Source organism: Prionailurus viverrinus, chromosome E1 (genome assembly GCF_022837055.1).
Source record: "Prionailurus viverrinus isolate Anna chromosome E1, UM_Priviv_1.0, whole genome shotgun sequence".
In the NCBI taxonomy this organism is placed as follows: Eukaryota; Metazoa; Chordata; class Mammalia; order Carnivora; family Felidae; genus Prionailurus; species Prionailurus viverrinus.
Genome location: NC_062574.1, coordinates 41,415,451 through 41,432,928, shown reverse-complemented (window position 1 = coordinate 41,432,928; position 17,478 = coordinate 41,415,451). Strand labels below are relative to the sequence as shown.

At 49.0% G+C, this 17,478-nt stretch overlaps 1 protein-coding gene across 1 annotated transcript in view; it reads left to right on the top strand.

The window, feature by feature from the left end:
- WIPI1 (WD repeat domain, phosphoinositide interacting 1) overlaps window positions 1-17,478 on the top strand; it is a 30,868-nt gene that overhangs the window by 5,585 nt on the left and 7,805 nt on the right. The window contains exons 2-7 of the mRNA XM_047832122.1: window positions 661-743; window positions 2,096-2,265; window positions 6,655-6,751; window positions 15,524-15,621; window positions 16,233-16,325; window positions 17,023-17,093. Of these exons, the coding sequence (XP_047688078.1) occupies window positions 661-743; window positions 2,096-2,265; window positions 6,655-6,751; window positions 15,524-15,621; window positions 16,233-16,325; window positions 17,023-17,093 (612 nt within the window). The remainder of the gene's footprint in view (window positions 1-660; window positions 744-2,095; window positions 2,266-6,654; window positions 6,752-15,523; window positions 15,622-16,232; window positions 16,326-17,022; window positions 17,094-17,478) is intronic.

Below are 17,478 nucleotides of genomic sequence, written 5' to 3'. Positions count from 1 at the left end.
TACCGTTCCAGATGTGTTTAGTTTTTGTTTTGTTGGTTGGTTGTGATACTAGCTTTGTGGAACGTGGTATACAACAGAGTTTTCAACCCTGGCTGCACATTAGAGTACTTGAACTAAAAAAAGAAAAAGAGAGACAAAGAGAAGGGAGGGAGGAAGGAGGGAGGGAAGGAAGGAAGGAAGGAAGGAAGGAAGGAAGGAAAAGAGAGAAGAAAAGAAAAAAAGAAAAGAATCCAATTAAATAAAAAGCTCAGTGTTGGAGGCGCCACGATAGACAATCATCAGTATTTTTTAAAAACTTCCCAAGTGAATTTAATGTACATCTAAGGATGAGAGCTACTGGTAAAAAGCATCTGCGGTGTTTTCATGGAAAATGATGAAAGGAAGCATCCACTAAATTGTACCTACTAATGACTGTGCCTACTATGACTGTGTGTTTATTTTTTAAGCAAAAATAAATAAAAAATTGACCTCTTGGCAAAGTACCTCTCAGACAACCAGAAGACCCCTGATCGTGTTGGGAGTAGTGCAGGATGAGTATTCTTATGTATTCCGTCTTTCCCGTTTCCCAGCTGGGAAAGCACCGTCCCTGGGAGGTTTGACGTTCCTTCGATGAGTTTCAGCTCTCTGAACCTCATTCCCACGTGGTATTATCTTCCACAGATCCCTAGCAATTGGAACCAAAGCCGGTTACAAGCTGTTTTCTTTGAGTTCTGTGGAGCAACTGGACCAAGTCCATGGAAGCAGTAAGTGTGTGTGTGAAATCCCGGGGACACCGAATCCTTCCTCTAGACCTTAATCTGCGGTGCTCCTGAGCTGTCTGCATTTTTCTCCCGTCACTGTCAAACTGAAGGAGTCAGTCATTTTCAGACTTAAATATAAATCATTGCCTCCACTTGGCTTAAAAAGTAAAACCACAAGTAAGCACTTAGATTTGGCAATAGCTTAGGTAACCTTTTCTTTTTATATTAAGAAATCCTTTGTTTGAAACCTCGTTGTTAAACTTTTTCATAGACTTTTATGCACAGTCATCAGTTTTGATCATTGTCCTATCAGAAGGTCACTTATGGGTTTGTCTTTTTTTTTTTGCTGTCATACTGGCACTGTAGAATGTTGGTAACATTCATTCGGTCATGGAAGTGTTTTCTTTGTTTTAACCAAGCAGTGCTATCCCATTTGCATAGATCATATTGAAGATGTTGGAGTACTCTTAGTGATTATTACAACAAAAATTAGTTCTCTTAATATCTCAGGGTAAGTAATAATTTGTGTCATCATAATGGAGAAGAATATGCAGTCTTTGGATTTCCTGGAAAGCAGGTGGTTTGGTAAATGAACACATTGGGTCGCTAATGTATTTGTAAGATGTTATGGTTATTATGCCATTTTCATGAATACTTTGCTCTGTATCTGTCCTATGTTATTCCCTATGGGTCCTGCCTAAGCACAAGGAAGGCACGCATCCGAGAAAGAATGTTCTCAGAAAACCACTGAGGTCTCTACCTGTGGGAGCTCAGGAGGCTTACTGACTGACCTTCTTCCTGAGCTCAGACACCCTTCCCTGGCCATCACGCAGATTGTCTTCAACAGGAAAGGGATTCCAGACAGGACCAGGGAGGGGAGCAAGACAGGGAGGGGCACAGATGTGACTGCCCCCACCCCAGCATGGCTGTCCCCATGGCACCTGCTGGCCACAAAGACCAGAATTCCGGAAGCAGGGATTCCCCAGAGTAGTCAACCCTTGGAAACCTCTCGTGGAGAAAGGGTGGGCCGAGACTGTCCACACCTCCCAATATAGTTTCCAGAGCACACAGTGGTGCCCTAGAGACGATTCTTCCCCACGGAAGGCACCTGGGGAAATCTCTGGAAGACCTGACTCTGCCTTCTGGTCACTAACGTTTTCTTCGGGTCTTGGAAAGGGCTGCAGAACCGCTCCCTTGGGAAACAGGCAAAGCTTCACTGTAGGGGAAAAAACCAGTCACTGCGAATGTGTGCTAATCTACGCGCGAGACGTAGAGGCCGCTGGCTGACTGGTGTGAGCTGGGCTCGGTGCCCGGAGGCCGAAATCTGTGTCACCTCAGCCTCCTTTCCCTCCCAGACGAAATCCCAGATGTCTACATCGTGGAGCGCCTCTTCTCCAGCAGCCTGGTCGTGGTGGTCAGTCACACAAAGCCGCGGCAGATGAATGTCTATCACTTCAAGAAAGGCACGGAGATCTGTAATTACAACTATTCCAGCAACATCTTGTCCATAAGGCTGAACCGGCAGGTGAGTGGGGGGAACCGCCCGGGGTTGCGAGGCTTCTGCTAATTGGCACCAAAGGAGAAGATGAGTATCTTTAAAGATGAGTGTTTCTAAAAACAAACATCAGATGCCCAAAGGGATTTTAATACTCAGGCCTAGTATTATGGGGACATCTCGAGCCCACTCCACGCACCTGTTTCAGGGACATGTCCTCCCTGGTCCTTCTGCCTCGTGTTCTTTCTCCAACATTGGCCACTGGCAGAGCGAACCCTCTTCCGCTGGATGCGGGCTGGGTGGAAGTCCGGCTCTGACGCCTCGCGTCCCACCTTTGTTTCTCCCAGCTCACCCTTACAGATCATCCTTGTAGTTTTTTCTTTGTCAAAGGAAGGGTTATTCTTATCTCGGATATACCATACATTCTCTTTAAAAATCGGAGTTCTTGTTAAATAAGTATTTGGGGGTATTGGCAGAGTTTCTCTTAAGTTATTAGATTTTATGGGCGCCTGAGTGGCTCAGTCGGTTATGTGTCTGATTCTTGGTTCCAGCTCGGGTCATGATCTCACAGTTCGTGGAGCTGACAATACAGAGCCTGTTTGGGATTTGTCTCTCTCTCCCTCTCTCTCCTCTGCCCCTCCCCTGTTGACGATCTCTCTCTCTCTCTCTCTCTCTCTCTCTCAAAATAAATAAACTTTATTTAAAAAAATATTAGATTTTTAAATCCTATAAGGGACAGGACTGTATTCATTTTGTTCACTTCTATAGACCTGGTAGAAAAGACAGTGCCTGGTAGAAAAAAATTGCTCAACAAATACCTGTTTCCCGAGTGCCTATTAATTAAATAAATAAACAGATTCTTTATGTGACCGTGCAGATCTTTCTACCCAATTCAATATCCCCAGGATGGTGGAGGCCATTGCATTCATCAAGAACATGGTTTTCTTCCTTTTACCTAAACTATTAAAAGCTAATAATTTTTTTTTAACAGATGAAAACAAAGTGCTTTCTTCCGTTTATGAGAAGGAAGAGATTATTTCTTTGAGCGCGGGCTCTTGGCCAGGGAGGGAAAGGCAGTTGGGGAGTTTTCGACTTGAAGGCTTTTAGCCCAGTTCTTGGCCCAGGGGCTCTCTCTGGAATTGGTAGCACATTGAATACAGTAATAGCCAGTAGATGAAAATTAAATCTCCTTTTTTGGCCCCTGATTGTCTTTTTAAGGTTGCTTAAGCAAAAGTCCTATAGAGATCACAACCTTCCCATAGTACGTATGGTATTTATTTCTATGATTTCTCCCTTACTTGCGCCCTGACATTGTCATTAGCAAATGAGACGAAGGATTACTCAAGTGTCCGAGTCTGCTAGCCTTTCGATGCCACCCTGTCCTCAGTATAATGCCCATGGCTAGTGAGGGCCTCCGCCCTCAGCTTCTTTGGAATGCCAGTGAACCTAGCATCACTCCGCCGCCAATGGCCAAGTTCACTGGAACCTGCTTACACCTCTCTCGTCTTTAGCATTTCTCCTCCTAAGAAGATGGTTTGAAACAGGTCTGGCGGAACATGTTTGGGCTTTGCTTTTCTTAAAACGAACAGGCTTGGGCCTTAGCAACTTTTGGGTTGGGCACCTGCTGCAGCACCCCCCACCCCCCACCCCGTGCCCCACGGGGCCATGGTTTTGTGATGCCCAAGCTCTGCCGCCCCCTGCAGGAAACGAACAGGGCGAGAGTCGCACATCCTGCCCGCCGTGGCCCTCCTTCCATCGGGTCTTCGGGCGGTGCAGTTCCTTTTTTAAAAACAACAGGAAACCATCCTTTTTTGTGGAGGGAGTTACGGGGAGAGAAAATCCCTATTTTCTTCTGAATATATAGAGAGGAAGAATATTTAGTAATTGTGGTATTTTCCGTTGTCAGTTGGTGTTATTCCCCTTGTCCTTAATTGAGGAAATGTGTCTTGTGGAAGAAAGACGACACCCCCGATATATTTCCATCTGTAAACTGTGACAGTGCTCGGACCATCTGTTCCGAGAGGCCCTGGTTATCCAGATGAAGATTCCCTGGATTGGAGCCTCTGAGGCTGCATCTAAATCTGTGGTGCTCAAGGGCAGACACTATAAATATATGTTTTTTAATATTTATTTATGTTGGGGAGACCGCAAGCTGGGGAGGGGCAGAGAGAGGGGGACAGAGGATCTGAAGCGCGCTGAGCGCTGACAGCAGTGACCCCGATGGGGGCTCGAACTCACCGACTGTGAGATCGTGACCCGAGCTGGTCAGACGCTCAACTGACTAATCCACCCAGGCGCCCCTAGAAATATTTTTGTAATCACTAAAAGGAACTGTTACTTCTAAAACCTGAAAGAGTCGATGAGAGCGAAAGTGACCAGGAAGGAGCAGGACTGAAGTCCCACCCAGGGTTCTCCTGGGACTGAACACTGGTTGCTAAAGAAAGCAGTTTCTAGGGCCACGTTCACCCCGGAAGCATGCTGGCACATGAACTTGGGATATGGTGCCTCCTTTTTCCGCCTCGCTGTTATCTCTCTGTTTCCCTCCCATTTAATTCTTATCTGTGGCTGGCAGGGGTCACCTGAAGTTGGCCAAGTGGACCACAGAGCATCTGATGCCGTGAGAGTTGGTGGGAAAGATGTGGATGGGTGGGATGAACTGGATGTAGAGGCATATGTCACGGACCCGCTATCCTGGGCCCTGGGTGTGGGGATACAGGAGGATATCGGAAACCTAAGAACATACGCATAGAGTACTGTAGTCCAAGCCAGAGTAAGTGCTGGCAAAAGGCAAAGTGATAGAGTGAATCAGGGAATGTATATTTCACAGAGAAACGCTAATGTCTGCCAACAATTTTGAGGCCCTATTAGAATTATTTTTTTACCCCTAGGCACCCAGACCTCTGTGCGGCCACAGAGCCTTAATGAAAATCGAGGAAGGCATTTACATTTTATTTTTCTGCCCGGTAAAGGCAACGGTCCCCATTTTTCTGAGCTGTGAGAAGTCCTACTGGGAAAACAGGGCAGGCTTTTCCCTGGAGGAGAGCCTGTCAGGGTTTATTGGGGGGGGGGGGGGGGGTGTTGTAGTATTTTTAGGTGCCTTTGTCTCCAAGTGTTATCTTTTAGGATAAAAGGATCTGGCCTGAGAACAGTGGTTCTCAGACTTAGGTGTGCATCAGAATCACCCGGGGTACTTGTTTGAAACCTCCCAAACCAGAATTTCCAGGGATAGGCCAGGCCTTGCCCCTCAGGTGCTCGGATGCCTCCTCAGAGCCTGAGAACCACTAGCTTAGAGGAAAGCGAGTCGGATGTGTGTAGGGGTCATGGGCAGCGCTCAGAGTGAGGAAAGAGCTACCCCACCAAAACTTCCTTCCCGACAGCTCCTCACCGGCACCCAACGTCTATACTGGTGCTGAGCTATGTGTTCCGTCCCTTTACGCACCCAACGTCCACCCCGTGGCCTGTTTCCACTCGGTCGAGAGCGTGGCCATCGGGAGGAAACCCTACGCCTGGAAAGCCTCATTTGAAAAGAGAAGGGTCTCCCTGCACTGGAAAGGGGGGCCCAGCGGAAGGAGCCGGGCACGGGGCGGGGGGCACCTGGGTCAGGAGGTACACACAAGGGCGGAAGGGCTCTCCAATTCCCTTTACGAGGGCTGGAGAGAGTATGCAGAAGTGGGTCTGGAGGAGACTTGAGTCGAACGAAGGTAGAGCTGGCGATTCTTCGGAGGGGATGATACCTACGATCGGCAATACAGAGGGAGCAAAGAAACCCACGTCTGTACAAGAGGGAGGCTTCGTTATGAGCGCGGAAAGGGAGCCTGTTTGGTGGGAATGGGGACCAAAAAGATTACCCCCAAATTGTCCTAAATGGCAAAGGGAGTCTGATCAGGAAGTGTCCGGGAATCCCTGTGCTAAAGAGAGGGAAAAGTACCCCTCCCCCAAAAGAACCTCAATCTCTAAATGAGAAATTTTAAGATCTTGTATTTTATGCTTCTGTTCAGGTGCGCGTGCACGCATGCACGTGTGTAGACGGGAACATAATCTTCACATGGATCCTCAAGATCCTACCTCCCTTACTGGGGCTCCTGGGTGGCTTGGTCGGTTAAGCGCCCGACTCTTTGATTCAGGCTCAGGTCACGATCTCACGGTCTGTGAGTTCGAGCCCCGCCGTCTGTGTGTGCCGGTCAGCACAGAGCCTGCTCGGGATTCTCTGTCTCTGTCTCTCTCTGCCCCTCCTCTGCTCTCTCTCTCCCGTGCACGCCAAACAATAAGTAAATAAACATTAGAAACAAATTCTGCCTCCTTTAGGCGGCTTGGAATCAAGTCAGGGCTCTCATGAAAGATGAGCGATTTCGATTTCAGCTTGGTCGGCTTCTTTCCGAGGAACCGGCCCTGTGGACTGATGGGTCTGTGTGCTTACAGAGGCTGCTGGTGTGCCTGGAGGAGGCCATTTACATCCACAACATCAAAGACATGAAGCTCTTGAAGACCATCCTGGATATTCCTGCCAACCCAGCAGGTGAGCCCCAGAATCGGGGAGGGGGCCCCCCCACAAATCCCATATCCAGCGGCTCCTTTCACGGGCTGGATTCCCTCCTCAGTTGAAAACCCGAAGCAGTATTTGTGGGGTCTGAGTCCTGGTGGTGCTCACCTCGGTGCTTTGTGTTCGTGGGGCCAGATTCCAACTATATCAGGCCCCACGTCCTCTAGCACTGTGGCATGGGCACCACGGCAGCCTGCGAGAAACCCCTTCTGTCTGGGACCCACTCTCAGCGAACGTGTCAAGGCATTTAAGGCAGACGGGTAGGAGGCTTCATGCATCTGACGCTAAAAGGTGTTTACCCCTAATTATTTTCTGTGGTTGTTCAGGGCAGAGCAGGTGTAATGCTCAGAAGCAGGTCTTGACTTGGCGTGTCTGCACGTGTAGGAGAGAGGCTGTGAGGAATGCGTTTTATGAGGTTACGGTGAAATCTCTCTACTTGGGTGATGCGCTAGGATATTGGTTTTGAACTAAACTCTTCAGATATAATACCGTTTGGTAAGTTCCTCGTGTTAAGAATGGGAACTGATTGGTCTTGGTAGATTGAAAGAGCAGATGACTTCCCCAAGCTAGAAGTCAACAAGAGGGGCACCCAGGTGGCTCCATCTGTCAAGCGTGCAACTTGGGCTCAGGTAATAATCTCGCGGTTTGTGAGTTCGAGCCCGGCGTCGGGCTCTGTGCTGTCAGTGCAGAGCCTGCTTCGGATCCTCCGTCCCCCTCTCTCTCTGCCCCTCCCCTACTCATGCTCGCGAACGCTCTCTCGCTCTCAAACATAAACATTAAAAAAAAAAAAAAAGCAAACGAGAAGGAAGTCCTTCGTTGTGCGGGAGGGTGGGGAGTCGTCACGCTAGAATAATTTGTGCGTCCAGTGATTCAGGTTAACATTTGTAAATTATATTCTAGTTTCTCAGTAAGCGACCACTTCAGTTTACAGTAGTTTCCTAATTCTTTGACTTTCTCTGAATTTCAAGATCGGTATGGCCCAACCCAAGTCACTAGGCTCTTTGGGCCTCAGTTTGTTTGTTTGTTTTTATCTGTAACATGGGATATAGTACTGCCCATCTCGCAGGATCAGCTGAGAATTACAAGACGTTGTGTTTGTGAAAGCCACCCCCCCCACAGGCTGCCATGCGGTAAAATCTCCTATGCCTCCTCTCCGCCCCCCCTTCTCAATTATACAGATGGCCCTTTGCGGCCAACTTCAGTGCTTTAAAATCTCAGCTGTGAAAAAAGAGATTTTAAAAGATCAAAGCAGGGCGCCTGGGCGGCTCAGCTGGTTGAGCATCGACTCTTGACTCTGGCTCAGGTCATGCTTTCAGGGTTCATGAGATCAAGCCCCACATCGGGCTCTGTGCTGTGAGCACAGAGCCCCCTTGGGAATTCTGTCTCCCTTTCTGTCTGCCCCTCCCCCACTTTCTCTCTATCTCTCAAAATACATACAAATGAACGTTAAAAAAATAAGTGATCAGGGGCACCTGGGTGGCTCAGTCGGTTGAGCGTCCGACTTCAGCTCAGGTCGTGATCTTGCAGCACATGAGTTCAAGCCCCGTGTCAGGCTTTGTGATGACAGCTCAGATGGAGCCTAGAGCCTGGAGCCTGGTTTGGATTCTATCTCCCTCCCCCCCCCCCCCCCCACTCTGTTCTGTCTCTCAAAACTGAACAAGCATTAAAATTTTTTTTAAATTTTTTATTTATTTACTTTTTTTTTTACATTTATTGATTTTTGAGAGACAGAGTGAGACAAAGTGAGAGTCGGGGAGGGGCAGAGAGCGAGGGAGACACAGGATCGGAAGCAGGCTCCAGGCTTCTGAGCTGCCAGCACAGAGCCCGACGCGGGCCTCGAACCCACACACCGTGAGATCATGTAGAACGTGAGGCTGAGCTGCTCTGGAAAACGTACGTGTTGCAGAGGCACCGTGCACCTGCTGCCACAGTAGGTGCCACCAGGCACAGATGCACACACCCAGCAGGGACCCCAGATCTAGCCCACCGGTCCCTGGAGACCGTGTGCTGGGTGACACAGCCCAAGACAGGGGCTCCGGCACCTTGCTGGGCGAGGACCCAGCGCGGGACCCTGCAGTGCGGACAGCTCAAAGGAGGATGTGCTCTTCCCATAGGGCAGGGGAGGTGCTGCGGAATCTGAGCAGAACACATGGCGGGGGTGGGGTGGACCTGAACTTGACCTTGACAGATTGGGGGCAGAGACCACCCAGGCAGCCTGGGTTCTCCATTTCTCTGGAAAGGCCGGGGGTTCGCACAGCCAGCACCCTCGCCAGTGGAGGGGCCTGTGTGTTAGCAGCAGTCAGTTTCACGTGCTTCTGCGGGGACACGCTCGGCCTGCCTGCAGGACTGGCCCCACTCCTCCCAGGAAAAGCACTTTCTCCCAACCTACTCTTAATGTTTAGCAAATGTAGCTGTTTTCCTTAGCTCAGAAAAGCCCTTGGTTGCTTCACTTTTTGCAGTTTAAACGGGGAGGAAAGAAGGTTGGAAAGGGTGGGCCTTTTGTGTTTTCTGTTAGAGAGAACGGGTGTTATTTGTAAAGGAATAATTTTATCTCGAGAAAAGTTAGAAACAGTGGGAGGTGTTTCTTCTGTCCCAGATAAACGTTATGAATGGATTCAAGGGCACAGTTAGCATTTCCTTCTGACAGACCACGCACGGGGTGGGTCGAAAAACCAAAATATGTCTTACGACACTTTTGATGTTCTTTGGAGAGATAGCCCAAGACTTGTTCAAATGCTGAAATTTATAATTAGCATCTCAACTTCCACCGAGCCCCCTTTGTGCTCCAGTAAAATGCGGATGATAACAGTTTACTCCGCAGAGTCATTCTGGGGAGGATTAACTGAGGGCAGGGAGTGAGCGAGAGCAAAGGCACGGAGGGCTCTCCGGGTCAGGCGGGCTCACTCACTAGCCCAGCCCCTGCCCGGAGGGCAGCCTGACACGGTCAAAGTTGCACTCGCAGTGACGTGCCCGGTTTCTTGCTCAAGAACAGTCAGCAGACTCTGAGCTGTCCAACCCAGGAATATAAAGTATTCAGTGACCTGGAGTCTCCTTGCTTCTCATTCCCTCATTTATTTATTTTCTAAATGAAAATATAAGACAGGAACTCCGGCTCTTGGTTTGATAACTCCTTATTGGGTACACAAAGGAGACAGAGTCCCCCGTCCAATTGGCCGGAGCACACGGATTCTGAGTGCATTGCAAACTAGTGAACGCCAAATAAGGGACATACACAGAACTCTACCCTTGCTTCTACTCAGTATCCAGTGCAGCTGTAAATTTCCTTCCTTTTGTCTGTGTTCGTGTTGTGGCCATTCCTGTTGTGTCAAAGACTGCAGGCTGTTTCCTTTAAAGAGTTTGGCCAGTCGGGGCTCAGAGTTAATTTCCTGCTAGCACAGCAGTCTGTGTGCTGAGCAGTGAGGGTGGAGATCTCCATCCAGATCCTGCCAACTGCAGATCTTAACGACCTTCCACCAGTACTGAGGGAGCAGTCTATACCACACAGCAGTGCGTGTAACAGAACAAAGTAGCGGTTTATACCCCAGCGAGTGCGCTTTCTGAGAAGGGTAATACGGATGGGGTAGATGGCTCTCCGTTTGCAGTCACCCAGAACATTTGCAAACACAGAGATTTCTTTCTATTTTTGAGAACTGGAAAACATATGCTGAGACAGTCATCAACCCAGAGGGAACCGCACTGTATAAATCACTGTTAACTTGCACTATAAATACCCAGGTGAGGATGATTTAGAATCCTAGGACTTCCTTCCAATTCCAGCCGAGGACCCTGTTGGTCCTTGCCCTGATAACAGGCACTTCTTTTCCAGCCGCAGAAGAATCACAGCCCAACAATTTCAGGGAAGTTACAGCTGCCAGTGATTTATGAGAATGTGTATCCATTCTAAAATAAATCCAAAAGCCACACCAACACCTAATTCCTATATAGAAAAAAGACTAGGAGAAAATATGCTCAAATATGGAGAATAGTGCAAAGCCTCTGAGTTTTAGAATAATGAGTGATTTTTTTTTCTCGCTTTCTATTTTCTGGACTTTTGCAAATATTTTTACAGTATGACTTTTCAGTTATAAAATGTTATCAGAGACAAAGCTTATTTCCTTCCTAAAGAGGGCTTTATGTGACATCTGTGATGGAAACAGAAGACGGGTAGGAAGGTAATATCTAAGCCTGAAGCAAACTCTTAATGCTCTCCCTGGGGGGCTTCAGAAGAAATAAAAATGCATTCTTATAGCTGATTGGATTTGGCTGAGAACTGGACCATAGGAAACTGAAGGAACTCACAGTAAGCATTTCTGGGGACCTTCATTAAGTCCGCAAAGGTTGGTGTGCAGGGTCCCTTGGCTAAATGGAAGTGAGCCCAGAGATGTGAGCCCAGAGGCGAAGCTCTCAGATGAGTGGTTATGTGTCAGAGTATGCCCGTCCCTGGCATCATCCTTTCCCTGTTAGAATTTAGGGTCACTCCACTCTCTATTAGACAGTACAGAAAGTTCAATGTCGGCTGAAGAAGTTGAAGCCTTTCCTCCTTTCTGGGATGTTTGCATTTTAATAACAACAACAACAACAACAAAAAACTCTGAAGATCACCTCACACTGTCAGAATGGCTTTTATCAAAAAGACAGAGATACAAAGTGCTGGCAGGGTGTGGAGAAAAGAGAACCCTCGTGCACCGTTGGGGGGAATGCAAACTGGAGCAGCCACCACGGAAAGTAGTACAGAGGCTCCTCAAAAAATTGAAAATAGAACTACCTTATGACCCAGAAATTCCACTTCTGGATATTTATGCGAAAAAGAAAGAAAGAAAGAAAGAAAGAAAACATTAACCCAAAAAAGATCACCTATAGACCCGTGTTCATTACAGCATTATTTACAATAGCCAAGATGTGGAAACAACCATGTCCATTGGGTGAATGGATAGAGAAAATTGTGTGTGTGTGTGTGTGTGTGTGTGACAGAGAGAGAGAATATTTGCACATATATATGTATATATACATACCTATATATATGCATATATATATATATGTGTGCAATGGAATGTTATTCAGGCATTTAAAAAGAACTGTTGCCATTTGGGACAAAATGGATGGGCCGTGAGGGCATTATGGGGAGTGAGAGCTGGAGGCGGGTGAAATGGACAGAGGGGTGAAAAGGTACGAAGTCGCAGCTGTCAAGTAAATAAGTCACGGGGACGTCACGTACAGCATGGTGGCCTCATCGCTGAAAGTTGGTAAAAGATCTTTAAAGTTGTCATTGCGAGAAAAACACTTTCGTAACTGTGTGCAGTAGCAGCTGTTAACAAGGCTGAGCACGGTGATCCTTTCACGATGCGGGACGGACAAATAACCGACCATTATGTGGTGCATCTAAAACTAACATAGGGGCGCCTGGGTGGCGCAGTCGGTTAAGCGTCCGACTTCAGCCAGGTCACGATCTCGCGGTCCGGGAGTTCGAGCCCCGCGTCGGGCTCTGGGCTAATGGCTCGGAGCCTGGAGCCTGTTTCCAATTCTGGGTCTCCCTCTCTCTCTGCCCCTCCCCCGTTCATGCTCTGTCTCTCTCTGTCCCAAAAATAAATAAACGTTGAAAAAAAAAAAATTAAAAAAAAAAATAAATAAATAAAAAAAAATAAAACTAACATAACCTCATCTATGTCAATTACACGTCAATTAAACTAACAAAAAACAAGACACCGAAACACGAAAGGGCAACTGAAGGTATCTGTCCAAGCTCTCTGCCCAAATACCTCCCGTTCTCCCCGCCACAAAGATGGGCCTTGATATCTTCAGGGAGAGGGTGTCAGTAAATGAAGCCTTCGCGTCTTAGAATGTCAAAGCTGGGAAGATCGCTGTAGCCCCCTCAGGTCGCGAAACATGAGCAGGTGGCCTCGAAAGCCCTCCGATGACTCAGCCGGGGCCATACAGTAGATGGCAGGCCTGAGTCTTGACTGCCCGTCCTCAGCCTAGCCCTGCCAAACGGATATTCTTAAAACACTGGCTTTTTTTTTTTTTCTTAGCAGCGAGGTTGAGCCCTAATTCACAGGCCGTGTGATCCACCCACTTTAAACGGTGCACCATTCGACAGCTTTTAGTATAACCATTACCACAATTTGAGAACATTTTTCCTCACCCCAGAAAGAAACCCCATACCTTTTAAGCCATCACCCCCTGGATCCCCAGCCCAGATAACCCTAATCTACTTCATGTCTGTCTAGATTTATCTATTCTGGCTGTTACACGTAAGTAGAATCGTAATACAATATGTGGTCTTTTGTGACCTGCTTTCACTTACATATTAGAGCATGTATTCATTCTATTGTCTAAAAGTATTCCATCATAAGGGTACTATTTACCGCTATTCATTAGCCCATAGACATTTACATTGTTTCCACCTTTTTTTTTTTTTTTTTGAGGGGAGAGAGAGAGAAAGAGAGAGAGAGCAGGAGCAGGGGAGGGGCTGAGGAAGAGGGAGAGAATCTTAAGCAGGCTCTGTGCTCAGCACAGAGCCCCACACGGGGCTCGATCTCACAACTGTGAGATCATGACCTGAGCCCAAATCGAGTCAGAAGCTTAACTGACTGAGCCACCCAGGCGCCCCTGTTTCCACTCTTTGACTCTTAACGATGTTGCTACGAACCTTTGTATACAGGTTTTTATGTGGCTGTACGTTTTCGTTTCTCCCTGGGTACATACCTAGGAGTAGAATTGGGGGCTTATAGGTTACTTCTATGTTTAACCTTCTTAAGGACTGCCAGACTGTTTTTCCAAAGCCATGCGTATCTTACCTTCCCAGCAGTGTAGACGGGTTCCAATTATCTGCCTTTTTCATTATAGCCATCCTAGTGGGTGTGAGGTGATATCTCATCGTGGTTTTGATTAACACTGCCTTTGTATATATATATGTATATATATATGTATATATATATATATATAATTTATTGTCAAGTTGGCTAACATACTGTGTCTACAGTGTGCTCTTGGTTTTCGGGGTAGATTCCCATGATTCTTCACTTACATACAACACCCAGTGCTCATCCCAACAAGTGCCCTCCTCAGTGCCCATCACCCATGTCCCCCTCCCCCCTCCCCCCCTCAACACTGCTTTTTTTTTTTAAATATCGTGCTGAGAAACGTCCAGCGCGTACCCACCACATTTGTAAGATCTTAACTCTTTGGTGGGGTCCTCAAGCCCTTCCGCGCAGGCCGCCCCAACCTCCCAATGCGCTTCCCTCCCTTTTCACGAGTTTCACAAGATCACAGTGCCTTCTGCCTGCCAGCTGCTCTCGGAATTGCGCTTGCGTGGCAAAGAGCCCGGAGGAGATGCGGCATGGTCGCCCGGGCAGAACTGGGGAGACATGAGAGTCCCTTCCTAAGGGTGGGGCTGAGAGTGATCGTGTACAGGCAGGGGTTGCAGGGTGCCGGGGCACACAGGTAAGGGCTCTGGGCCCCGTCACTTTCCTCCCACGGTTCTGCATGTCGAGGGCTAAGGGCACAGCCCTGGCTATGTCCTCAACAAAGCCAGAGAGCAGGAGGGAGGACCTGGGTTTCGCTTCTCAACGATGGATTTTTTTTCCCTCTGCTTTTCCCCCCAGCAGATTAGGTTGGGTACATTTTAGCCTAAAGTTTTTATTATGTAATTAACCCATTTAATATGCCGACTTGTCACAAAGATGTTGCAGTTTGTATTTAAAAAGATGTCTCTCTTGCCTAATCGCGAAGAGCTTATGCTGCTAATGCTTTTGGTTCTAACAATTCTTTGAATTCACTTCTGTCAACATACACTTCTACTATTAATCCAGACCATTGTTGTGAAAATCGTTTACTTAAACGCTTTTCGGATTTAACCCCCCCCCCCCCCCCCCCCCCCCCCCCCCGCCTTGAGTCCCTTTATAAACAAAAATAACTTAGGTCGGCTCAATGGTGTCATTGGCTGTTTACCCTTCCGGAATATTGTCAGGGCATCTTCAATCCAAAATGTCCTCTTTCAGGGCACTTGGGTGACTCGGTCAGCCGGTTGGCTGTCTGGCTCTTGATTTCAGCTCAGGTCATGGTCTTGTGGTTCGTGGGGTCGAGCCCCAAGTTAGGCTCCCCACGGACAAGGCCGAGCCTGCTTGGAATTCTCTCTCTCCCTCTCTCTTTGCCCCTCCCCCACTCGCACTCTTGCCCTCTCTCTCTTTCTCTCAAAATAAACATTTAAAAGAAAGGCCCTCCTCCCTCAGATGAGCTGCCACCGCTGGGGGCCCCCATCTCTCTTCTCAAGGCAGGACGTTTGGCTTAGATAGGGGGCAGTGTCTAAATGGGTCCTTCCCCCCACCCTCCGCCTCCTGTTCTCCATCTTGACATGACTGGCCAGCTGCAGGTAAGCGCCTGCAGGAAGGCTACGACATGCTGCCTTTTCATAGCAGGAAGATTTATTTCCGTGAAGAGTAACTTCTCTTACAGCCTTGGCGGGTAACGCAAGAGAAGTGGATGTGGTTTCAGAGCCCGGGGGAGTAAAATGGTAAGAAGAGCATTTTCAGTATTCTGAGTTCGTATTGCTCCTCTGGGGAGAAGACACGGCTGGTCATGAGGTCTTCCCCTGCGAACTTCAAGGGCGTAAATTAGAAGGTTTAGAAGAACCAACTCAAAAGTCAACATCGGCTAGGCTATTCCTCCCCTCGCCAGTAGGTGGCACTGGAGTCGCGCGGTTTTCAGATGCCCTTTCCAGGCAGGGTTTCATCCGCGGTTCATTCTTTGCAGGTCTCTGTGCCCTCTCTATCAACCATTCCAATTCTTACGTGGCCTATCCTGGAAGCCTGACCACAGGCGAGATTGTGCTTTATGACGGACACTCCCTGGTGAGCTGGCAGGGGCGAGGTGTGGAGGGAGAAGCCATCCTGGGGGGGGGGGGGGGGGGGGGGTCTGTCCTGGCCACTGAAGTGGGGTGTGGAGGACAAGGCAGTAATATCGCCCTCGCTGCCATCAGTCAATGTGACCGTGAGGCAGCACGCCTGGCCAGGTGAGACATCCATAGGGTGGTGGAAACTGCTCGCCAGCTGGCGGCCCACTGTCAGACTGAAGGTGTCCCGCTGTGCCGTGTCACAGCTGGTGACAGCGTGCAGATGTTTCACATGCCCTGTCCCCTGCTCTCCGAGGCTTCACGGAGCAGGGCACGATGGCTGCGGGAAGTCACCCACTGCTGCGTGCGAGGACGGCCACGGCCGCATCGCCCGCGTGGGGCATGCGGCTGGCTGTCTGTCATCCCGAGGGCGGGACAAGGGGTAGCGACGGAAGGGCTCTGGAGGCAGAATCTAGATACACTCGGAAAGGATGAACGGCTTCTCTGGAAATGGCCGGTGGGAAGGGAGAGACAGGGCGCCCAGCAAATGAGGGAGGGTGTTTGGGAAGAAAAGAGAGAGGAGATGGATCTTCCCCAGCACCGATATCCATTTTCCCTTGTTACCAACAGAAAACGGTCTGCACGATTGCTGCCCACGAGGGGACGCTGGCCGCCATCACCTTCAATGCCTCGGGCTCCAAACTAGCGAGCGCATCTGAAAAAGTGAGTTCACTCCCTGCACCTCGTGTTCAGGGGGCTCTCAGGTCAGGGCTCCGCTGGATGGCTCCCTCAGGGCCAAAGATCTGAAGAGATGAGACTGGGGACAAGGACTGACTGGTCTCTGGACCCACTCGGAATCCATATCCGAGGGGAGTCTCTGACCCACGCACGCTGCGTAGACTGATACGTTTATTAATTCAACAGACCAAAGACCTGTGCTAGGCAGGATACGAGATACGTGGCACAGAAACTGGTGGTCTTACTGAGAAACGTGTGTGCGCGTTATCCCTAGATGCAGACAGATTCCACATTTCATAAGCAGTGTCAACAAAATGTTGTGCTATTCAGAAGAAATTGATCTCTTCTGACTGGAATGGTCAGGGAAGGTGATCAAGTTGAATTCCAAATGCCACGAAGCACAAGTGGTTTTTGACAGGTACAAGCAATGTTCTAGGAAGCCCGAGCATTTCGAGCAAACACACACAGAGCCTTGGGGTGCAGGGTGGGGAGGGAAAAGGGACCCAAACGTGCCAAGAATTGCTTCTCTGGCAATGTACAAACAAAACCCCCTATGCTCAACACTTTGTGCCTCCCCCTTAGAGACAGGTGTTCCGCACCAATAAAACAAGCTCCCCTCTGAAGGGACGTCTCTGTCCGAGGCCATCAATGGTACGAAATGTCCACCTGCTTGCTTTCTCAGGGCACCGTCATCCGGGTGTTCTCTGTACCCGACGGGCGAAAGCTCTACGAGTTTCGGAGAGGAATGAAAAGGTCTGTGTTCACCGTGAAGCCCGTGTTATGGGACCCACCGGAGTCCCGCCCGCAGCGCAGGGCTGGCGGTCCGCAGCACAGGGCTGGCTCTGTGCCCCCCTCTCCCCCGGAGGAGATATAACTGTACTTCCTCGGGTAACTGCCTTCGATGCCGGGCTAGGTGCTTCGTGCACCCGACAGCATGGCTGCTGGGTTTGCTCATTTGTTTGTTTGCTTGCTTGTTTATTCTGAGATGTGGGAGGGGCAGAGAAAGAGGGAGAGAGAGAATCCCAAGCAGGCTCCACGCTCTCAGCACAGGGCCCGACACAGGGCTCCACCCTGTGATCCCTGAGATCATGAGCTGAGCCGAAATCAAGAGTCAGACGCTTAATCGACGGAGCCACCC